The 25,364-nt window shown below is 43.8% G+C and overlaps 1 protein-coding gene across 2 annotated transcripts in view; it reads right to left on the bottom strand.

Moving 5' to 3' along the window:
- Positions 1-25,364, bottom strand: part of btbd11b (BTB (POZ) domain containing 11b) — a gene marked incomplete at both ends in the record, with an annotated part of 58,004 nt that overhangs the window by 32,620 nt on the left and 20 nt on the right. For both annotated transcript variants that reach the window (XM_080544834.1, XM_080544835.1), the window contains one exon: positions 24,502-25,364. This exon is cut by the window's right edge and continues 20 nt beyond it. In XM_080544834.1, coding sequence (XP_080400960.1) covers positions 24,502-25,364 — 863 coding nt within the window. The remainder of the gene's footprint in view (positions 1-24,501) is intronic.

The following is a 25,364-nucleotide window of genomic DNA, read 5'->3' as shown; positions in this document are numbered from 1 at the left end:
ATTTTGAGCTATAATGTTAATGATGGGCTCAATCAGTCATGCAAGAGTATAAACCACACATTCTTCCAACAGAAGCTCTGCACACTCTCACACTATATGTACATGCATACAAAGTAGAAAGGTAAATAGTGATAAATAAAGACCCCCACAAGTTTGTTCTCCTATCAGGACGGAACAAGGATATGCAAAGGAACCAGGATTGTTATTGTGGGTTAAAACATCCTCCCTAACTGTATTTTCTTAAACGAACCAACCCGACTTTGCCAAACCAAATATTAGGTATTTGGTGTAGGTCTCACGTTCTGGGAGTATGCCCTGCCTTGTCTACACTCAGCTGGGCCTGGCAGGTAATGGCCTCTCTCTCTCCCTCCTCCATGGTTTCCCCACAGATGTTTTCCCAGCCTTTCCCCCAGGCATGCTGCTTCTGCTGTGGGAACCAGGCAGGCGCTGTGGAGGAAGCTGGCAGGGAAGGGCCCACTCAAATCCAAACACACACACACACACACACACACACACACACACACACACACACACGCTTGCAAATACACTTGCACTCGCACGCACGCACACACACACACACACACACACACACACACACACACACACACATACACACGCACATACTCACGTACACACGCACGTACACACACACACACACACACACACACACATACACACCACACACACTCTCTTTTCCCCCTGTTATTCCTTCACTTTACACAGTTCTACTTTCACCAGTATACACACACACACGCAAGGAATATGAATGTCAAAAAGGAATCATTGTTGAATTGGCTGGGCTCTATGTTCAGCACCAGTTCCTTAGGCGGGGTGAACCTTAGTTAAAACAGCAGAGGGTGGATACTGGAGTCTTTGAGAGCCATAATACATTTGGATTTGCTCACTGTGTAGCCCGGTGACTGGAGACCGACTACTACAGCCTCACATTTAGCTCTTAAATAAAAGTCTCCAGTGACAAAAAAAAAACTGGAAGAAATGATTCTGTACCTCTAGCCTGATCTTAGTCACAAGTACTGTATAACTCAGAGCAGTTGTTTAGGAAGCACACATTAATTCAAAAGTATCCATTAGAGATCCACAACTTTGAACACGGATGTGTGTGTTTACCTAGTTGTTCAGTAGACATACAACTACTCAACTCTCTCATGGCTGAAGCTTGAAGACTAGCTACTGTACCCCCTCGGTCGGGCCAGATTCACCCCTGTCAGTCAAAGCCCATGTTGTGCCTTCTGTGGTCTGTGTAGGGAACATACCTATAGTTCACTATGTTCAGAGAGATCAGGCTCAAGTCATTAGATTGTAATTAATGGTGGCCCATTCTTCCCCAGGCTGCTCCAGGCACTCTAGGCGCAGGTGGCCCAGATCCGGTTTGTTTGGCCCAGGCTAGAGTTGTTCTTTCTGCCTGGCTGGCTGGCTGGCTGGCTGGCTGGCTGTGGCACTTCTCTCTCTGTGGCTTCATGTCCCTGGCCAGGCAACCTTGGGAATCTGCCATCTCCAACAGAGTTCAGCATTATAAATGTGACCTTTCAAAAATGAAGCTAACTGAATGTATGAGGCTCTCCTCCAGCTCAAGTTGTTTGTACTTCTTCCACTGTGGAAAAGATTGACATTGAAATGTCAAGAACAGTCTTGACTTGAAATGGCATAACTGATATTTGGCTAAGTTTTCTTTTTCCAAAAAAAGTAGCATATATATAGTATACAGTATGTTGATTTTAAACCCATTTTGAAGTCTTGAAGTATCATACCTAATTCCTCAGCGGGGACTGAAGCTTCGCCCGTACTCTCTTCAGCTGTGCCACAGCTCAGCGTAGTATAAAACTGTTCAAACCATGGACACAAATAGATGGAGCGTTAACTTCTTTTCCAAATGTTCAGCTTGCCTCATTCCATCCCTTCAGCCAACTAGCCACATATTCCAAAACTGGGTGAGGTTTATGTAAGCGAAGCACTGCATGGGAAGTTCATGCAGTTCTGCAACAGAAAGTAGTTACAAAATAGTTGCCAATGACCAGCATCGTTCAATGCTTGACTGCTTGGCTGCTATTAAACAAATGACTCTTTTGAGATGAACTGAAAAATACCATGACATTGATTGAATGCAGAATGCATTCTCATTATTAGAAACATTGTGCAAGAAAAATGACTGTGGAAATAGAGGCACTATTCACTGGTAGATGACAGAACACTTTGGACAGTGTACAGTAACTCATTCAACGATCACTGACGTTTGGACGCCGGAGTGCAGAGACCGGCCCAGAATCTAGTAATACCACCATGAAAACTCTTCTTTGAGAGTTTGCATGCTATTATTTTCTTTCCTGGACTTGATGAAATCGTGCAAGCCACCTTTCATTCTTTATTGAGGGCTTGTTGTTATGCTTTGGTAGTAATGATTTCTGTAATTGATTTTTCTCTGTTTATGTTATTCATTAGCCCTAAATCCATTAAAGCAGTCTCTTGGAGTTTTTCACAACAGACACACTCAGATGCATTATATAATGCTGAGTCCGCTGCCAGGGGAATCACAGCCAGGCTCTTGACGTAGGGTATATGTGTATGAATAGAGGGCCTACGCCTCAAACAAAACTCTGGCTCCTGGAGCAGTTTTCCAAAACACTTAGCTGCCCAATCCAATCAGAGGGTGGATCAAAGTGAAACTATTAGAATTGTGGACCATTTATTTTTCTTTTAATAATCCTCACTCCTCACAATGGTGTCTCTGAGTTAAGTGTGTGTGTGTGTGTGTGTGTGTGTGTGTGTGTGTGTGTGTGTGTGTGTGTGTGTGTGTGTGTGTGTGTGTGTGTGTGTGTGTGTGTGCGTGCGTGTGTGTGTGTGCATGTGAGTCAATGCCTTTGAGCATGCAGTCTACATAATCATGTGTGTTTTTACTCCTACTACTTACAGATGGGTGTGTGTTACAAGGTCGCTAATTGTCCTTTGCTCTCCTCAGTCAAGAAGATTGATATGTTATCAATGCATGCTTCATTTGTTGCCATGTCTCATTAGCTGCTTTGTATTACGTGTTCACATGCAAACAGTCGATTCAATTCTCCTAGCCAAGTTTAATTAGGAAATGGAGAATGATATCGACTGTAAAACTGTCACAGACCATAAATAGGATGACTTCTCTCTCACTCCTCACTTCACACACCCTTTCTTTCCCAAACTATTTCCTCTCCTATTAATCCCCATAGACAGGAAGACAGAGCAATAATAAACTGGACCACTAGAAAAAGGAGCCTCTATTGCTTCTCTGCCTCTTTTGGGAGTTCCGAGTCAGACTCCGAACTGAAGAAAACTCTCCAGACAATGTGATGTGAAGGGCACAGTACATCGGAGATAAAGGTATCAAGTGACAGTCTCCTGCAAAATGGAACTCACTGCTAACTTTAAAGCTCTCTGTTTAGCACCAAGTCCTCAAGGTGAATATTCAATGGCCAGGAGGTTGCAACAAATATTTTGAAATAGACAAAACAAATGAAGTCCTTTCGGCATATGAATGGCTCAGTTTGGGACAGGTTTAATTTTTGCTTGATGGAGGCTTGAGATCACATCTGTTCTTATTCTGCCTACTTATTCCAAAGCAACTGATAAAATCGATGTTTTTGCGATCATACACATGATGGCCATTTAGTAACTTCCACCCACTCACGCATGCAGGCACAGTTTTTCAGTGTTCTGAATTTGAACGTCAGAATATTACCTACTGACGTTGGAATGTATTGAGCGGCTCTTTTTTCCATCTCTTCCTGAATATGTTTTATGACTGTTATATTTCAGCCTTCAGTGAGACCAGGCAGACTGAAACTCAGCAGGACCCTCTGCTAGGCATTGTACTGTATGTGTAAGATTACGCTCACAATCACATGAGGGTGATTAATCAAATATCATAAAAAATAGGATAATTAAGTAACATAGATGCTTAGGCTAACACTCATGTTGAGAAAAACAAAACAAAAAAACATCCATATTCTATTACAAGTACTCTACTTTGATGACAAGAAACACAGACAAAACACAGGACATTAATCATTGCCAAATGCATTTTGGAAACATTCATTCACTTTACGCTGAACTTCCTCTTTCCAGGTCCCAATGAGAACGGCCTGAACATGAGGTCAGTAAAGTTTCCTATTACGGCTGCCATGTTTTGTTTTTTACTTGGTCAGGTGGCAGAGCTATCTGAGCGTATCCATAACGACTCAGCAAGTTGAGACGTCTCATTCAGTCTCAACAACATAATGGCTTCGGTAAAGCACATCCTTCATCACTGTACAAAACACTATCTGTACTGTACAGTACTTCTTTTGACCATGAGCGCTCACCCTAAAGTCACCATAAAAAGCTTTTTTGAGGTGTTTGTGTTTGTGCAGTCGGTGACGTCATGAGTGTACAGCTAGCTTGTTGTTAGGCTACAGTGGTTCTCAACCCTCTCCTCTGGGACCCCCAGCCGCTCCACATATTTGATCTGTTCCACCACCAGCACACCTGATTCAACTGATCAAGTATAAAGCAATTATGGTTTGTACTTGATCAGTTGAATCAGGTGAGCTGGTGGTGGAACAGATCAAACATGTGGAGCGGCTGGGGGTCCCCGAGGAGACAGAGGGTTGAGAACCACGCTACTCCTTTCTAGCTAAACTCTGGCTGCATCAATTATGGAGGTGACAGGAATATACTGTAGTATTACATTACAGTAAGCCAAACACTCACTCTACTTCCTTACTTACAATGCTCTTGAAATACTTCTAACACTCACAGTTCAACACCAAAACAAATGGGCCACTGCACCTCTTGAGATGAAGAGTTCTGCTTGAGATAATGGAGACAGTTATTGATCATGCTCCTCAGCACTCAGTCCTCTCCACCCACTCCCAATAAAACACAAGATTACGCTGTCAGACAGTTAGAACAAAAAGACAGGCTACTTCTCAACAGAAATAATGAAAGAAAACCCATGAGGGACAGGTTGATTTAAAGCACTCCCAAGGAAGGGAATCAAATGTTCTGCCACAGTCTGGGGAGAAACGCTAGTAGCAACTAATCAGAGGTAATTACATTTCTAACATATTCTGAAACGACAGATTGTAAGCTTCGGCAGATGAGACAGTGAATCCAATTCACAAATTATTAAATTAAAGTATAAAAAAGTATTTAGTGATACTAAAACTGTGGTTTGTTATATTGAGTGGGTACTTCAAAACTTCAAGTTGCGAATTATGAAAAGATCTGAATGAATATGAATATGAATAGGGTTAGTTACTTTCATTTTCTACGTTTTGTCGTTTGCGGGTCAGCCGCCGTCACCGCGGTCACCTATATAAAGGCAAGAATGATTATTCTGAGATACACACTACTAGCCTAGCCTTGTAGCCCCACTCAGCCTCTCCCCAGAGAACAACATTCAGACCGGCACTGGGGTTAGTAGTTGTCCAAGCCTTTCTGGATTAATGCATTCTGGTATACCACAAACACACATTTGACTCTCCCCCTGAAACACTTTGCTAACTTAATTAAGTTTTGACTGCAATGGAAACAATTTGGCCTCCAGAATTAAACAGGTCTAGGACACTCATGGCCAAACAATTCAAACTGTAGCATTGAATAACATAATGTAGCGAACGGGAACTGGTAGTGTAACTCGCCCCATGCGGGAGTCGAACCCCGATCTCCCGCATAACCGACGGCCGCGCTAACCCCAACACCAAGAGAGTTAACTCCCTTGGTGGAGCTGCTAACGGGCCTCATACAGGATCGTTACACTATCCTCACCGTTCGGGAGAGCGTGCCCTCACGCTTCACTATGTCAAGTACCTCACGTGGACACGCCTCTCCGATGGCCTTCCTTCCATCCCACTTCTGACACCAGTGGAGCGAACGGGAACTTGGTAGTGTAACTCGCCCCATGCGGGAGTCGAACCCCGATCTCCCGCATAACCGACGGCCGCGCTAACCCCAACACCAAGAGAGTTAACTCCCTTGGTGGAGCTGTCAACGGGGCCTCATACAGGATCGTTACAATAGATAGCATGAATGAGATTCATAACATTGCAGCACAGCAGAAAAGCTATCGAATTAACAATTTGTTATCATTATAATCAAGCTAACTGTTAAATTGGAGCTGAGCCACACAAAACATGGAGTAATGGAGAATAATAGCAAGAGCAATAGTGTTTATATATGCTTTGCTAAATGATGCCCAGCCTCCTTCTGTGATCCTTTCACAAGTGATCAATAAAGTTCATTTAAAGGAGCGGACTCTCTAAGCTGCCGCTGTTCATCCTGAAGCAGTACTGACTCTGTACCAGCAGTACAATGACTCACACCATGGCCATTGTGAGAGGAGACCTCAATGGACTAATTACAAGGCCTGCGTTCTTTATAGCATGCATAAGAAAAGGCTTAAGGAAAGAATAGAGTCTTAACAGATCCAAAAGACCCACAGACAACTCTAAACAGGCCCCTAAATAGATTCAGAAGAACAAAACGGTAATATAACTGGACAACTTGATGGTCTATCTATACCAACAACAACCCCGGTTGTTTTGCGGTTACATAATTAGCAGAAACATTTGAAAGGCCTGAGGACCCTGGGAGAAAAGTGGTTTCGACTTCATTTTCATTTGCATGAAGCCTGTAGCAGGATCCTGGTTGTACACATGTGTCATCAGAGATGCCTTAATGAAAGACAGGTAAGTCAACACCTGTGAGGTAAACGACTTCCCGACAGACGGCAACCACTCCACCACCACTGCCAGAGGAGGGGCGCATGGGGAGGGAGGGGAGGTGCGTGCGTGCGTGCATGTGTGACGTTGGGATGTGTCTTTCCTGATAGAAGTATGTATCTGCCAGAGCAGCAGTCTTGAATTATTCATTTTGGATTCAAGTTTATCTCTGGCCCAAGGCACAAACAAATGAATATGATTGATATTCAGGGGTTCCCTAAATAGGGATAACTACATAACTACATTGCCCTCCACAATTATTGGTAAAGATGAGTAAAAAGGGTTATTAAAAAAAATCACCTTTTGGTGAATTAGCTTCATGTCACACTGAAAGAAAACTAGAAACATCCAACCTTTAATTGAAGTAAATTTATTCAGAGAAAAAAATAAAAATAATAATAATAATAATAATATTTATAACCCTTTTTACTCATCTTTATCGGGGGTGCCAATAATTGTGGACGGTACTGTATGTTTGCCTCTATCGTATCTCAATAAACATATGTATAGGAACAGCATAAATATACATATTTCTCCATTTGTTTTTGCTGTAATTCCTCGATATGGTTCAAATGGAGCTGGCCTTTTGAAAACCAGCAGTTACTCTTCTCTGGCAAGAAGGTGTTTGAAATAAATGCAGCCTCCTCTTTACTCCCTCTAGACACTGAGTCATGCTGTAATCTACCTTTGCAGAGAGAGAGAGAGAGGGAGAGAGAGATACAGAGAGAGATGGGGAGGAGAGAAAAAGGGGGAAGAAAGAGAGGCGGGCGAGAGAGAGAGAGAGAGAGAGAGAGAGAGAGAGAGAGAGAGAGAGAGAGAGAGAGAGAGAGAGAGAGAGGGGAGAGACTGACAGAGACAGAAAGGATGAGGGGAAGGAGTGATTCGGTGGGAATGGGTCAGGAGAAAGCAGGACCTGAGAGCAGAAAAGGAAAATCAATAGTAAGGGAAAGAGTGATGGTCAGTTAAGGATATATTGAGGCAACACTGGTATACAGTATATATGGGCTTCTCCTGACAATATACAGTATGTCATAGATATATAAAAGAGATGTGAAACAAGATATAAAATGGCAGGACACATGTTTGTTAATCAGTCACAGATCTCACCATCTTCATCGGTGTCTCCTCTAATGACCTTGTCATGAAAAGAGCCACTGAAGAAAAGACAAACTGATACGATCTGATCTGATTCTTGGAATCGTGTGTCCCGAAGTGGCCAATGAAGCTCTCTGGTTGAAAATGTGATAGTCTGCCCAGCAAGAACAACACACAAGTCTGGTTGCAGCAGCACAGCCATAGCTACATGAAACATAATCAGGCCTTCGTCAGCTCTATGGCAGTCAGCCTCCATCAGCAGCAACTTTTCCAGCCTCACAACTCTGAAATAGGTACGCTGTTGACCTCTGTAATAATAATCATTGTTTTAAAACACACTGCAGTATATTTCTTTCCCTTTACCGTAGTCAAACTCATCTCCGTTCACATACGTGTTTAATTAAGGGTGGCTGGCTGTCTCTGCGAGTAAAATAAGCACTGACCCAAATAGCCATGCAAAAGCAACAGGGTGGACCAGGGACCTTGAAACTACCGCGCTTGTATTGCATAGCGACTCGTACTGTAGTTGTACTATGGATACAAAATAGCATGGATGTGCACATGTCTTGAGGGTGAAGCCACTATGACATGGCTGGTTGGAGACCTTCCCAGGGATTGGCTGATAGATGGCCATTTATTTTCTACACCCAATCGCCTTGATGAACTGTAGGGATGACCTCAACAGCGAGCTGACAGACCACTAGTACCCCAACCAACTCTAGAACACTACTCTGATTGACTAGAGACCTACTGACAGAGAGAAGGCGGTGTAAAGTGAGTAAACGTTGGATTGACAAACAGCCCAGGGGAAGCTGGCGGAGTTAGAAATCAGAGGCTCGTGTAATGCATGGAATGAGGAATGGTTTCAAACTTTTGGGACTTTTGGGACCATTCCTCATTTCGTTCAATGCATTACATTGAGCCTGTCTTCTGATTTCTCCCTCCCTCCACCCAGCTCCACTGGAGTGGAGGCCAGAAACCTCCCTTCCAACCACACAGCTCTAATGGGTACAGCATGCAGACAGGAGATGGAACTGTACTGTGGGATGTCAGGCTCTCTGATCAGACCATGGGAAAAATTGGACTCTGAATAGGAATCTCCACTCATCAGTGTGTACTTGCATACAGTGACATTTGATCTTCTTCAATAAGGAGAGCAGATGAAGAGTCGCTGCACTGTTATAGCATCCCCACAGCGTCAGTGACTTGGTAAACATGTCATTGCATGTGTGCGTGCCCTACTAAATGTTCAATATGCTCAAAACTAAATGTTGAAATAGCAGTAATACCACGTTCATTGATAAAGAGACATTAGGGATGGAAAGAGGGAATGGCAGTTTTAGAAGGTCGGATGATTTTGACCGTTTTTATTTCAATAACATTTCATTGCAGCATTTACATCCTGTATCCAATACATGTTTATCTGATTTGAATTTGAGAATAAATCAAACCATCTTTAACAGTCCAAACGCTAGCGTTTAACGTCTTAAGTATTTTACTTTCAACTGTGGGATTGAGCACTGCAACAAAACTGCCAGGGGAAGGAGCCTCTGATACGGCTCATCATTATACCTGTCTCGAAGCATTTACAACCTGCGGACTGAGGACACTAAAAAGGCCATAATGTTCTCGCAAAAAACATTCTAAGTGGGGAAAATAGGGCAGTTCAAAGGGTTCTGCATGGGCTCTCAGTCCACTTTGTAGAAGTGTACGGTTTCTAACCTCCAGGTATCTGTGGCCATAACATACAGCTCTGTACATAAATCACATAAAGCCCAGGCCTGCCTATAGCATCACATAGGAAGCTGCCGGTCTTAAACACAGGTGGGAGGTATAGGCTAAAGAGGCCATGGCTTTCATTAGTCACTATATTAAAAACATGCCTCCTATTCCATGCATTCATATACGCAGGCACTGACATGAATAGGCTGTTCATTATTGCGTCATTTACATCATACGGATAAGGACAATAAGGGGTTTGACAGTTCAAATCAAGTGTTACTTTGTGTGTTGTTTATGAAATGAGTAATGTTAGCTCACCCTCTGCATCACGTGAGGTCAAAGTTATGTGAGGGCTGCAGTTCTCCATTATGCTCTCCTCCATTGTTTTCTCTTCCATTTCTCTCCCTGCTTTTCTCTACCCTGTTTTGTTTCTGTTCTGTATCAGACTCTTTTTCCATTGTATTAAACAGAGAGGGCCCTGAATGGTCACTGGCACAGCAGTATGAGGCCATGCCCATTCAGCCCTGGGGTCGTGAGTTAGTGTTACGTGGCACGTGGCCTGGCTAGCACCACGCACAACAACAACAACCGCTTACAGCAGCTGATAACTCAACGTCATGTGATCTCATCTAACATCGATCCACACACAGTTCCATACATGTCACAGCTGAGGAGCCCACTGGGCATAGTGGGAGCCATTCCAGTGGTTAGATATCTAAATCCATTGACTTATGATGGATCGATGTTTTTCTTTTGGGGATTTTAGATACGTACGTACGTGTGGCCTGGCTAGCTGTTGCTGTGTTAATGCTTTAAAGAGAGCAGTCTGGAGTGGGAGAGGCACCCAGAGCCATTACTCCGGCTGGCAGGTGTGCAGGAGCAGAACACAGGGCTCTGATTGAATCCTCTGCACAAAGGCTTTAGAGCAGTGTGCTCCTGGACGAATTCTCAGCCAAACAAATGACGTTCTTTATTGATTCCACTTTTATCCTAAAGTGCAGTCAAATGAAGGTCTTATGGAAGAGCAAGGAAGGAAGAGAGGGAGGGAGGGAGGGAGGATGAGAGCGAGAGAGAGAGAGATGTGAAATAAGGAGGTGAAAAGAAAATGCTAAAGTTAAAGCAGCAACATACTCTATTTCACAAGGGAGATAGACACTTTTCTGCAGTACCACTATTTCAGTGTTGTGCTGCATATGGAATGTTGCTCACAGCTATAGCACAGCCACTATGAGAACCACACAGCAGAACCAGTAATGAGTGAGGGGTTAAAGATCACAGAGAGTCACATTTGTTTCCCTCCCCCAAGGGAACAAAGCTCTACAGGTGAGAGAGGAAATGCCGGCGGTGGATCACCTTCCTGTGACTGACGGAGAACTCTCTTATTACTATTCTGTGCTCATTTGACTGTCTGTTCTCTAAGGCTGTTTGATTGATTCTCTCTGTATCAACATTGACATACTGTATGTGGTTAATATAAAGGAATGCTGCCATTGACAAACACATCCTGCAGGGAACACATCATACATAAGCACCATTTATATTTTCTGATCCTCCACTGTTTGGATTATCAAAAACATTCCCATTTATTTTTTAGACTGTTAGTCTGGTTTTTTATGCATTCTGGTCAAATAAAAAGAGCAAAAACAACACCATTTCTGTATTTTGACAATTTACAAGAGCAAACAATCCAGTCGAACTGTAAATAAATGACTGTTTCTTCTAACAGTTCGCATCAAGAGCTAGAATGCAGCACAGTCCTGGCATCAGCAAACTGAATGCTGTCATCACAAAACATGCTGGGGGGTTGCTTGCTTGCGGGATGAGGGAATGTTGTTCTCATAATGGCCCCTGCTTTGAAGTGGTTTTGGACCATCTTTCCTTCATTACACCAAGGGTCTAAAAAACGCAATGCCAACAAGCCCACAAACCAACCATGTGGGTCCATATTATGGGTCCTCTACTGTATGTTGTTCCATACCAATAGTACTTGGGGGTGTTTGACGTCAGCTTAGGTTCTCCTCTCCAAAGCACCATATTATCCATCTGAAATCCATCCATCATGTCAATAAAATAAACCAATCATGACTGGTTAAAAAACACAGTGATCATTAGCAGACAGCACTAAACACGTTGAATAATGCATTCGAATAACGTTTTGACTATTGCTTTGTTTTCTGAGCAGTAAAACTGCGGGGTAAGGATTTAGCTAAATAAAAAAAGAGATCCGATTATTTTATATCACTGACACAGGAGCGCCAAAAATTCCTCCCTCTTGGAGGGGGTCCATTATGACATCACCACCATGGTTTGGGTCTTCCCAGTCCCAGAGACGGGCTGTAATACTCTTTTAAAGACCCATCATTATGGGCAATGGAGCCATCCACTTCAGAATCAAAAGCACATTTAATGAGGCAGTAAATCTAAGGGAGCTTGCTGCTGAGCATGGCTAACAAGGAGGAACCCTTTCAATGAGTAAAAGCAGGGGGTCATGCTGTTTTGACTCGACACGACAGCCTGTGCTGTTGTGGAATAGCGGGAGTGAGTGGGCTGCCCAACTTGGTGTGTTTGTTTTGTTTTGAGTGTGGCGAAGCCGGCTGATGTCATTTTGTTGGGTGTTTGAGGGGAATTCCTGAGATGTTTTCCAGTGACTGTGTTCAAGTCATAACCATTACTAGAGTGTACAGCTTAAAAGGTGACTGGATAGAACTAAATAAAAAAACTTGGATTCACACATTAAACATAAACACAAAACCCTATGTCACAAAACTCTACATTTCTGTCCAGGATTGAGCATAGTTAGCTAGCTGCATGTTGTGATTAGCTCTATTGCTAACAGAGGCAGTATCTAAATGGAGCAAAGTGCAAAGAACCAGACACATTATTATGTACTACTTTCCTTCCATAGGCTAATGAGCTGGATTTAATTTTCAAATAAAGCATCTCTTAATGGCTCCTTAATGACGCTTGCACTCCATTGAGGCCCTGCCAGTGGTGGTGGGTGAATTCAGTGGAAAATAAAGAGCTTAATGGACCCACAAAGCATATCTTGAGTCATTTTCCCATGATGCCTTACAGTTGGCTGGGGAGATATAATCTGTGATCAAAGAGTGCAGCACATGATTTCAGAGAAATATTATATACAGCGAATGCTTGTAGGCATCATAATTCAAAGGTAGGTGACCCCCTGCCCCTGTGGCTATAAAGACTTTAGAGTGTTATATGTTGGGTTGGAAATGACAGAGTAGCGCAGGCAAATAAAGATGAATGTTATGCAGAGTGCAATAAAATATGACGTGGTCTCATATTTCTCAAATTCTCAACTGAGCTATGATGATTTTTTTCCAAGACAGAGATTATTCTGAATAATGTACTGGAGATGTTCAGAACCAAAGGGCCAGACCAGCTTCACAACAACACAGTACAAAAACATGTTTAACCCTCCACTACTGCATAGCGTTGCCATATGGCAACAATTACTTTATCTCAATTTTACTAAAAGGCTGTAATATCAAATCCATGTGTTTCTGTTGAGCTGTGAAAAGGGGGGGGGGGGGGGGGTATTTTGAAGACAAATAATTGATGTTCATCAGATGACCATAAAATCCTGTTTGCCAGCCCTCTTTTCCATGGACTCACGATGCTGTGAAGCTCATGGTCTAAGGGCTCTCAAAGTTGACAAATTCTTCAATATTTTGGCAAAATTCCATTAAGAAAAAAATCTAAATACTATCTGGGGTAAGTTAACCTTCAATTTTCATCATTAAAACCAGTTTAGATGTTATACGTTTTTTTGTCAAATGCTAATTAATTTGTTGCCCTCAAGATGCTGATTAGACAGCGTGATTATTGCACAGGTGTGCCATAGGCTGGTCACAATAAAAGGCCACTCTAAAATGTGCAGTTTTATCTTGAAAAGAGACATTTATTAGGCACTGAACTATGAATGTCACAGTTATGCATTTTCATTTATTTTATTTTTGGGGGGAGGGGGACCTTTTCTGATGAGAATTGATGGTGAATGTGACTTGGCCTGATGGAGGGGCTTTAGACTGAGGGGTGTACAGTATCTGTTCAAGGTCCCTGAGGAGATCAAAATCATCCTCCGCTACTTTCTCATTTCTCCGCAGTGACAATCAGGCCTTGAGAGGTACGGCTCCTATGATAAGACATGATTTATTTCTTTAAGTCTGAATCCAAAAGAGGGGATAGTTTGAATCCAAACACAATTGCAAAAGCTCATGGTCTCCCCAGTTTGATTATACACACTATGACCTTGTCTGTCACATATAAATCGGCCTACACACATACTTTTTTTTGTTCTAAATTCCTCACTGCCCTAACAATGCTCTGAGCTCAGGCAATTCTGCTATCCCTCACATCAGAAATCCAATTACACTTTGACGAAAATAGATCGGAAGGCATGCTTTAGTATTTCCTCAGCCTGTCAGGACTGACATGCAGATGCCTTTATCTTTGTACTGAATTACAGTCAGTAACTCCTATCCTTAAAACAAAAAAAACATGCCTCTTCAAACAAAACGTTGTCATCCTATGTATTGGCACTAAAGGGCAAAAATGTAACACATTATTTGAAGACTACTGACACATTAACTTCATATCACATCCATAACCTCTTCATAGTGCAAGTATTTCATGAAAGCAAGGCAACAACAACAACAACAACGACAACAACAACAACAACAACAACAACAACAACGACAATGCAAGTTGACATCGAATGATTGAATCTCTATGTCAGCTGTTGACTTTTACCGTGAAGGAAAATCAGGAAAAAGCTCCATTCTCAGTATAGTATAGGAGACCCTAAGCCTTCTTTCCACGATGTTATGAACCCTTCTTGCGGGTTTCCTTGAATGCACTCATGGAGGGAGCAGAATGGACTGTCAATGTGCCTTCTAAGAGGTGTTTGTTCACAGATGATTTGTATGGGAACACCCTTGTGTCCCTTGTGTCTTACTTCAATCAGCCCACACATTCACAAATTGTAATTAGGTCTACGTGTCCTGTGCATCCCTTGAACCCACTATTAATCATTCTATGAATTAATTTTATCCCATGAACTGAAGTGAAGAAGGCTTCATATAAGCTCTTTGTTTTCGATCCCCTTGGGCAAAAGTGGTGGTTGTATTTTCATTCAAATAACCCTTTGTACAGCATCATTGCCTTGTTGTGTACTGTACATCTACTGTATTCATAACCTCTTTGTATATGCTCCAGAAATGATGTGTATACCCCCAATCTAACGTGATGGTCTTGTCCGTGCTGAAATGTGCGCAAACCTGGTGACCAACTACAAGAAACATCTGACCTCTGTGCTTGCCAACAAGGGTTTCTCCTCCAAGTTCTCAGTCGTGTTCTTCTAGGTATTTTCTAGCTAGCTAGAAATACTTATTTGATTGATTGATTGATTGAGAATGTTTATTTTGGTCCCCTATACAATTCACAATACAGATATAAGAAAATGTACATAGTCACAATTTATAACATCAGGACCAAAAAGGTGTAGGCTGAAGCCGTGGCTTATTGCGCCTACCCTTGTAACATGTATGCATGTCCCCCCATGAATGCATAATCAAAACATTGAAACTTTTATAAACAAAATGTCACTTACGCATGTCAACAAAAAGTTTAAAAAAAAACGTTTTTTCCCTCGATCAAATGCAGATCAATTTATAACTTGTATATAATGTTTATATCATGTTTTGGGATGTTTTTGTTGATATTCAGTTAAAATAAACCTACCATTAAAATGATAGACCGTTCATTTCTTTGTAAGTGGGCAAACTTACAAAATCAGCAGGGGATCAAATACTTATTTCCCCCACTGTATACATATGAACATAGAGCATACATGAATGATTCATAGTAAGGATGCAGTCAGACCTATATTTCACCAGAATTCACCTATATGTGGGCTGATTGATATAATAGACTATAATAATAGAGTAGTAAGGCTTGTAACATAGTTAACATAGTTAAAGAGAGTGCATCTGATGCTCTGGAATGGCTTAATGGCAATATGGATCTGTTCACATGGGGCACATGCAGTTACTCAACACACACACACACACACACACACACACACACACACACACCTGGGATGGGGTGTTAACACAGGGGTCAACATCACTCATACGCCCTGAAGACCCTCTCCCTTTGTTTAGGTTATCTCACAGCTGGAGGTGGTGAGAGAGGGCAGAGGGCTGAGTTTCTATCTCAATGCCCTTCCACCCCATTAACACAGGAAACACCCCTCAGGGCAGTGACCCTATACATGCCCCTATACAGGGTGTCACTAAGCATTATCAGTCACACAGAGCCTGGCGGACAATGTGATGGCACGATTGCATAACAATAAGTAAAAGAAGACGAAAGACAAACTATGCATATGAAAATTGTGTTTCAATAAAAAGGTCTCACTTTAGTAAGTCACTGTTAGGTGCCTGTGTAGTAATGCTGTTCCTACTATCTTAGAGACATTATTGACACAGTTACATAATAATCTTGTTATACACTGGTAAAGTGAATGCATTATAATCAAGAATCAAGAATACTATGACAACAATGCTGATTTGTATTGAATGCTCCATTGGACACTAGTAAATAAAGATATTTTAGCTATTTTGTAAGCGTGATCAAATATTTTTATTTGATATTTGAGACCTATGTATTGGGTAAGTAATGTAGATAATGTGACCAGTCCCTATAGCTGAACCGATTTAAAAAAAAAAAACTTCCAACCTGCAGTTTTTCACATTGTCTTAGTTTTGATGCGAAATAATAAACACTAGTCAATGTTATTACGGTGGGGAGTTTGACAGGCAAACATTTAGATGTCTCCAGTGATGTTCCACTTAACTAGTGCATTGCTTTGTAATAACATAGCAACAACTAAGCTTTGTTTCTCATGTGGACTCGTTGGCTGTCACTGTGCTATCTCTGTCTCCTTTTTACTTTAGATGTAAGTACTTCCTCTTCTCACTGGCCCCATGTCCTGCCCTGCCTTCTAGACCTCTTGTCATCTCTCTAGTCAAGTGCAGGCCTGTGCAGTCATTTTGGCAGCTCTGCTTTTAGCCACTGGCTGGCCTACTTTTAGCCATCGATAGGAGAGGGAGCAAATAGACGAAATTGGATGGATACAGCTTCGCCCACCAATGGAGACAGCTCTAATAGGTCTTAATCTCTGTCTCTCTCTCTGTCTCTCTCTCTCTCTCTCTCTCTCTCTCTCTCTCTCTCTCTCTCTCTCTCTCTCTCTCTCTCTCTCTCTCTCATATCTCACACGAGGCGATGGGCTCTGGAGGTGTGCAAAGGGTTACCACGGCAGAGATCACAATCAATCACAGTCACCTGAGTAGAATCAATAATGCATGTTATATTGATGAAGACTGAATCAACCTCAGATCTGAATTTGACATTTCCAATTCCCTATCCCCATTTCAAAACCATACAGTACCTCACCCCTCAGTCCCCTGGCTTTCTGTATGGTAGGAACAAATATTAAAATGGGACATAGGGATGAGAGTAGAGTCAGCACCGGAGTTCCACTGGACTGGGTTTGTGGAGGAGGAGGAGGAGGAGACATTTGTTAGTGTTTGTCTCGTTAATTAGTTTCCTGCCTCGCACGCATCAAACACACTGTCTTTTGTCTCTGTGATCACAGGTGCCCCAGACCCCAGCGCGGCATGGCTCCACGGCAGGCAGTCAGTCAGTTAGGAGCTCTATGATGACGAGTGCTTCATTAGTTTAATCATGCGGCTCAGGAGCTTTCCCTGCGACTGAGCGTCACTGTCTCACTATCGCTCACTCGCAGGGGAAGACAGGACAGGGATGCGTGCACATAAATTGTACCGAAGCGTAACTTACACTTCTTCAGTAAATTACACCGACAACTTCACTACCTGGGCTGAAACAATGGCTCCAGAGTAGCTGGTACAGAACATTGATTACAATGAGTGTTTTATTCCATTTCCAAACCAGTGGGGAAATGTTCTGGAAGTTTGTGCATTCACTGACTTCTAGAACATTCTACTGCTTTAGAAATCTATCCCAATGCACTTCCTTGATCTGGGTCGCCTTAGAAACCTCCTCATGGCAGGCAAGACTCTTAGCAGACTCTCTCAAACACACCTGTCTGGTTACCGGGGCGACACGCTGAGACACACACTGGCACACCTGTCATAACCAACCCAGTGTAACCTGCACTCCTAGCCCTATGACTGCAGTCAGGGTACATAAACATACTTATTTACAGTACCGCAGTTTCGGTGATGACAAGTCTCTCAAGTGCATCTGTTTTGCCTTGCAAAATGCTCCTTTGATAGAGAAAATCTTACACTTTTTACACCATCTCAAGTGAATCCGTTTGTCAAAGGATTGTAAAAGCCAATGAAAGTGCTGCCGTCTCCTATAGAACAAAACGAAGGAAATTGCTGTACCTGCTCTCCATCTGTCTCCTCACAATGAGGCTGTTATTCAGCCTCTCGCTGATCCACAGTGAGGATGAAATAAGAGTCATGCAGGAACGAACATATGTTTGCAATAAAAAAATGTCATGAAACAAAAAAAAGACATATACCTCCAAGAGGTAATCTTTACCATATGGCGTCGGTCGGTACTACTTGACAAGGCTGTGCTTCTCAGTCACTCAGTGTCTGAGATTGAAGGGGAGAAAGCCGTCATAAAGGCTTAAAGGAATATGGTTCCTGACTGCAAATGTAACTACCCTATTTTGCGTGTGGATAATATGCATGTGAAAATGTTCATTTCCAACCTGTCATTTCAAGGCTTTTTTCTCCACTCTAAACACGAAAAATTACAGCCTGAAGTTGGGTGGGGGAATATGCCGTGGCCCCAAACACATGTGTCAGTGAGCCTTGCAGTCTGCAGGGCTCGGGAAGAAACTGCCTCCCAGCGGCCTTCCATGTCTGGACTGACAGCACTATTAGACCCCCGCTAGACTAGGAGGACAGGACAAGGTTACCCCAACTCAGTTCTTACTCTCAATCAAAGCAACAGCAGGACGGTGCCTTGTTATGTCACCACAGAGCAAGGAGAGGCAGACTGGGAGTCAGACCCAGAAACTTCAGAAGAGAAGAGAGACCGCCTCATATTCACATCTTGAGTAGTCTTATGAAAGTCATTTGTCTAGATTGTTGGGGAGGTCAGGGGGGTGCTCTGACTGAGGATGGGGCAAGACTGGGATAGGTTTGAGAAGCAGATACACGGACGCATACACACACCCACACGCACGCACACATACACACACACACGCATACACACACACTAACACACTAACACACAGTCCGGAGGTCACTGCTCTGAGCTCCCAATGGATGTAATGGGATACCAGTCCTTCAGAGCAGAATCAGTATTCCGTCAGCAGATCCAATGGAAGTCACTAGGAAGTGACCCAGCAAAAAAAGTGTAATTATGTGTGCTGCTGTTCTCTCTCCCCCACCGCATGTCTACAGTGACATCGTCTGTAGATAGTGTGAGAGGGAAAATGTGCTGTTATTCTCAATGCATGATGGGTACCCTAAACCTAAGATAACACCTCACCACATGGGAAGAGGTCCATGTTTATTTAAATCAGACACTGACATGCCTGGAGCAGAGGTTGTTTATATCTTACATGGACTATTATTAGATATGTTGTTTGCACAGCTGATAGGCATTTATTGCCCTTCTTCAGGGGAAATACACATAAAGTGTTTTACACAAGGTTAGAATAATAAGTGTCTCTACCTATTGAGTATTGAGTTGAGTTCTATTATTTTACAAACTCAAAAGAAAGCACCATCTCCAACATATGCCTACAGTACCATAGCTAAGGATCACACAGGTAAACACTAAAACACTTATTGACTTAATTGACTGATTTACTTATTAACTGAATTATCAATAATATCGTGTGTTCACAGCTCTGATGTTGGGCCTGTGTATTCATGACCAATAGATGTTTACCAATGAGCTTACAGAATGAATCAGTACAGGGCAGCATCTTTCCAGAACGGACTGGATGACATGGTAGTTACCACAAACTGAGTTTTCACTCAATCCACCAGCTTGTGGGGTGTCCTTCAGAAATGAGCGCCCCCCCCCCCACACACACACACACACACACACACACACACACGCACACACACACGCACAGAGACACACACACACCTCTCTCTCTGACTGATTGACCCCGGCTTGTGCAATGTGGTAATCCTGGTGGGTGAATGGTATGTCAGCTTGCTCTGCTTAAGGATTAGCACTCACTCAGTTGAGTTCACACATAAACATGCCTCTCTCCCCACTCCACTGATACACCAACCTGGACGTCACTGAGTCCGACAGGGGGTGATGATTGCCATAATATGTCTTTTGTCTCTAAGGAGATGGTGCTGTCCTGATGTAGAAAACTGAACCAGGTCTACTGTATGGTATGGGTGTTGGCTTTGAGTTAGCAATGCAGCATCTCCTGACCGGTCTCTCACGTGGTAACAGATAGGGAGCTTGGTTTGATTAGATCAAGAGTATCTGTGGTCATCTGGAAGGCTGTTAGTGTCTCACCAGATTGCAGATATTTTTTCTAAATGCATCTGGTGTAGAGATGGGGAAACACAGCAGATAAAAGACAGCGGAGAAAGTGTGTGTGTGTGTGTGTGTGTGTGTGTGTGTGTGTGTGTGTGTATGTGTGTGTGTGTGCGTGTGTTCTTGCGTGTGTGTGTGTATGTGTGTGTGTGTGTGTGTGTGTGTGTGCGCGCGCAGTGCTGAGAACCATTGTTCATAGTTCTCTCATAGAATCAGGAAGCAAAGCCCTTCTGTCTTGCCCTGGCATGTCATAGTGTCATACTGTCTGTGTCAATTTGAGCTCTTCTTCTTCTTGCTCACATTTCTGAGGTAGAATAATACACAAAGGATGACTGCGGCATTGTAGATAGACATGCGAAGAAGCCGCAAAATGACCAATTCTATTGTCCTTCCTTTTCAACAATGCAAAAACACATCAAAGGACAGAGACAAGCTAAGACAAGGTAGGTTAGATTATGTGACACCAGCATGCAGTGTGTGACTAACCCACATGTTGGCACTTGTCGTTGTGTTCCGACTTCCTCCAGCTAAATACAGAAGCACATATCTGTTGTCTGTCTGCGTGCTTCTCCCCAAGGACCCAAAATTGAGCCATTATTACATTACTACTACCTCTGAAGTTCTTCTCTCTATCTATCAGTATCAGTATGACCCTATTCCCCAATCATAGGTTGGTTGCAATTACATGTATGCATACATACCCTAGGTCGCAGTGTTTTCATGATTGTATTCTTCTAACCTGCACCATAGATCTTCCCTGCTTTGTGTTCGTGACAGCTTTACATTGCCCTGTTGGCGGCTTTTCAACACAAGGATGCTGATCCTCAGTTTCTGTCTGTATACGATAGCGTACGGTATAACTGCAGTCTCACCGGCTCCCGTAGACGCTGACTATGACTGAGCGTGACTGTGCTTACTGCTGCGAGTCTGCCAGCTGTGTGTGTCATCAGGCACAGCAGGAGATGAAAAACTGATTAAGTGAAGTAAACTTGGCAAAGAACTCACTTAGAACTAATGTTTGGGCAACTACAGTATCAGATACTGGGTAACATTTACATTCCCTGCCCAAGCTCCTCGTTAATTCTACTTCTGCTTTATCCGCAGGTGTGTGTGTGTGTGTGTGTGTGTGTGTGTGTGTGTGTGTGTGTGTGTGTGTGTGTGTGTGTGGGTGTTTTCTTGGTCTCCACTGGTACTGCCTGGTACAACAGAAGCAGCAGACCCCTGTCATTTCTTGTTGGCTCCAGTCTTTCCCAGAGCACATGTCACTGTGCACCAAGGTACCAGGCACCGACCTCCCAGGGCAAAGCTGGATAAGACATAAACATCCCGTGAACGGAATCTGCACATTCTCCGGGATCTCTCGTCTCCATAGAGACACACCCTGTGTACATACTGTAGCAGCACACCGTAGTCACATGAAGCCTGTGTTTGAATCAGGATGCATCAGGTCACAAAATCAACTAGATCTGTTGGCGGCTTTTCAATACAAGGATGCTGATCCTCCGTTTCTGTCTGTATACGATAGCGTACGGTATAACTGCAGTCTCACCGGCTCCCATAGACGCTGGTTGAACGCTGGTTGGAGCGAAACAAAATGAATGCTGATTTTTTTTTCAGCACAATATATTTTGGCAGAGGATCAATGTTCCTTTTCATCAGTTGAAGTTTTTTCATAATTCCGTTTAGAACAGTATTCGTTTTATACTTCACACCGTGTTCTACCGTCCTGTTTTTTAAGGCTTTGTGGACAAGCCGAGAATTCCTGTGTTGAAGGTCACAGTGTGATGGAGTGGGGTCAGCTGCCATGGGGCGCTGGCTCTAAAACCCCAGGTGAGGCCTTCCTTCCTGCCAGCTAGCATCTGTGTATGAGACCCGGCTTCCACCCAGCTACCATCCATCTCCATATCTGCATATACTGAGACTTCAAAGGTGCATGACAAAGAGTCAAGACATGTCAGAGCTTAGTGTGAATACAAGTCCTCCCTCACGTGGGCAGAACCCCCTGAGCATCAGTATAGTGTTTCTCTGGAAATTCTTTCTGACATGTCGACTCCAAAGAGAGAAAGCCAAGTCGAAACCATGAACTGCTACTGCTATAGAGCTATATTTCCACCATATAGCGAGCTTCCTGTCTTGACAGGATCCCACAGGCAGAGAGCGGAATCTAACACCTGACAGAAACACTGAGGCAGTCTCTGAAATGAGCCCGAGGTGTGTGGGAGGGGAGGTCCTGCAGGGCATTATACTGGATGTACCAACTTAGAGCAGCATGGTACAGTATATGAGAACAGGCAGTGCTGTAGGAGAAGCGTTGCGTGAGAACCATGCGGTGTACTGTGCAGTGTGTACCCATGGTCACCACTACGTACCAGAGTCTATAGAAATGGTACCCGATGCCTGCCTGCTTGGCACTCAGCAATTAAGGGTCGGATCGGGGGGTAAGACCCTGCGACATACCAGCGTCATGTCCAGGGGGTGTACTTGTACATCAAGCTATACATCAAGATATACATCAGTTCTCAAGGCGTCTATAGTGCCTTCCAGCATACAGGGAAAGTGTACCCCCTCCTCTGTGTGCAGAGCCCAATCTGGGTAGATCATCTCTGGAGACCCCAGAGGAGCTGGGGGAGTGGAGGTGTGTGTGTGTGTGTGTGTGTGTGTGTGTGTGTGTGTGTGTGTGTGTGTGTGTGTGTGTGTGTGTGTGTGTGTGTGTGTGTGTGTGCGAAAGAAAGAGATGTTGGAGAGATTTAATCACCTCAATGGATTTGCACAGAGAAAGCACAGAGGGAAGAATTGCTATCTGGTCGCAGAGATGCCATAAAGATAAGCCTATAGCATGAGCTAGGTTACCATTACCATAATAAGGAAATCTCAACTCAATTACTCCACCACTTGTCATAAAAGCTATCATCAGAGAATGAATGAAATGATGTGAGGGGCGGCGGTTATGATTGGATGAAAAGGTCAATCTGCACTTAGATAGATATTATATTTTATAAGGTATTTTGAAGATTACAGTGAAAACACAATGATGGCCATAATCTTTCCGTGTGGCCATTATGCATTTTATGCTGTAGACAATTCAATCAAAAGTTTGCCCTCATATGAATAGGTGTGAAAACTGCTTGAAAACCTGATTGGATTAAGCTGCCATTTCCTGACCCTTTGCATTGAGCCATTTAGCAATAATATCGCTAATTGCTAATATGTCCGGCTGGATCTTGGGGCCTGAGTCTTTCTTAAACATGTGACCTGACCATGAAAAACCTCCAAGGCCGTACAGGGTCCTTATAACCCTCACCCACATGGAACTCTGTACTCTTTAGAGCTGCATCAATAGCAAACCTCTCCTCTGTCTTCAACTCAGACCCATTCACATCACTCTGTATAACGCATGATAACACATACAAGCCCAGAGGCTCGGCATTACATAAACCTGTCGGAGTCAGATCCACGCCAGCACTTTTACTGCATCCATCACTGGGCTAATAATGCCTCTTACATGCAGATTATCACTTATTACATGGATTTCCGTGTGAACAAAGTTTTGTGCAAGAGTCTGTTTTTTTTCTTATTTGATGGGAAAACACGCTTTAGAAAAGGGGTTTTAGGCCCTATCTGTAATGTACACATGACTGAAAGTGCTCTGGATGGAGTGATTGTGTCTGCTGGGTATCATTAGACTAGGATGGGAGAGACTAACTCTCTAACATACACCCTGAGGATGGTGCATCCCGCACTGACAGAGCCACACAACACTGAAGAGGAATTCTGAGAATGTCCTCTATTGAATAGCAGATGATTCACTGCTAAGAGGGGTTGGGTGCTTCTATAGGGCAGGCTGACCCTTCTCTCCCCTCCAGCTATCATTACAGTTATGACGTTAGTGTATGTTCTGCATGTGGACATTCAGTATGCAGATGCATAGAGAATTGACAGTCAAGTGCAACTCAACAGAGAGACCATCCAGGGATACAGCACTGTACCATTATCAACCCCCCAATGCTTGCCCGACGTTGTTACATAGATGTTATTACCGGTACTGCAGTGGATTTGTCTTTGTAAAATTATATTCAGAATGGGTTTGATTAGATGGTGATTGACAGTCCCCAGCACAAGACCTATAGCCTATCAGGCCTGTACCACTTCAATAGAGAATTCAACCCCCCTCCTCTCCTATTGTGTGAGGGGATTCCAAAGAATGAAATATAATTCAACATAACGTTTCTGACTGGTCAAACCGTTTAGAATTTTTTTTATAAGAATTTCGCAGGGCCTGTTGTTTCACCGGGCTTTTCAGGTACACAGTGCACTCCCACTCCCCCACACAACTTACCACTAGCATTCTTCCCACAGATGAGGTGTTGGTACAGCTGCAGGGGACCCCATAACTCCGAATCGTTGTTGATGGCCTGCTCCAGGGACTCCACAGTAAACTTCGGCATCCCGTTATCCCCTTTTTCCACCAGGGCGCTGCGCAGCGCACGTGCGTACACCTCTCGGAAAAGACCCTCTATGCAAGCGGACAGGTAGATGGCCGCGTGCTCGTGGATGCGAACGGCCACCCGGCTATCCACCATCCACCTGAAAAACCTCCCCACGTTGAAAACCAGCCCGCATCGGGCCGACTTACCCTGGCTGAACTTGTCCTCTGTGCTCATATTGTACAGGGACAAGGCACCGAGCGCCGCGGCGATGCAGTTCACCGACACGGTCCAAGACAGAGTGATCTTTATGGCACTTTGGATCTCGTATTTGGTGCATTTGGCATAGCGCAGACTCAGCCGCTGCGCCTCTTTGGCGACCCTCACCAGCGCACGGCTGATGAGCACCGAGAGCCTGGCCAGGGTCTCCCGGGAGTGCGTCCCCAGTCCCCTCAGCTCCACGTCCTTGTTCAGTGCGCTCTCCACGTCCCCGAGGCTCCATGGCACGTCCTCTAGCTCGGGCAGTTTGGCGCACTGGCCGGAGCACTCCAGGTCCAGGATCTCGGCGTCTTCCACCAGGACGGTGTTGACAGTGTCCAGGCTGTTGTGTCGACTGTGCATCGAGTCGGTTAGATGCCAGAAATTATTCCCCCCATGCGCATACGGTACGTGTGCGTCGGAACAGCACAGAGACACACTGGAAGACCTGAAGGAGTCCGCCGCTCCACCATAACCCGAGTCGAGCGTCAAATCCTCCAGGGTCCTCGCCACTGAC

The sequence above is a fragment of the Nansenia antarctica genome, assembly GCF_963989245.1.
Source record: "Nansenia antarctica genome assembly, chromosome: 14".
Lineage (NCBI taxonomy): Eukaryota > Metazoa > Chordata > Actinopteri > Argentiniformes > Microstomatidae > Nansenia > Nansenia antarctica.
Note: the sequence above shows the minus strand (reverse complement) of the source record. Positions and strands in the feature narration are given on the sequence as shown.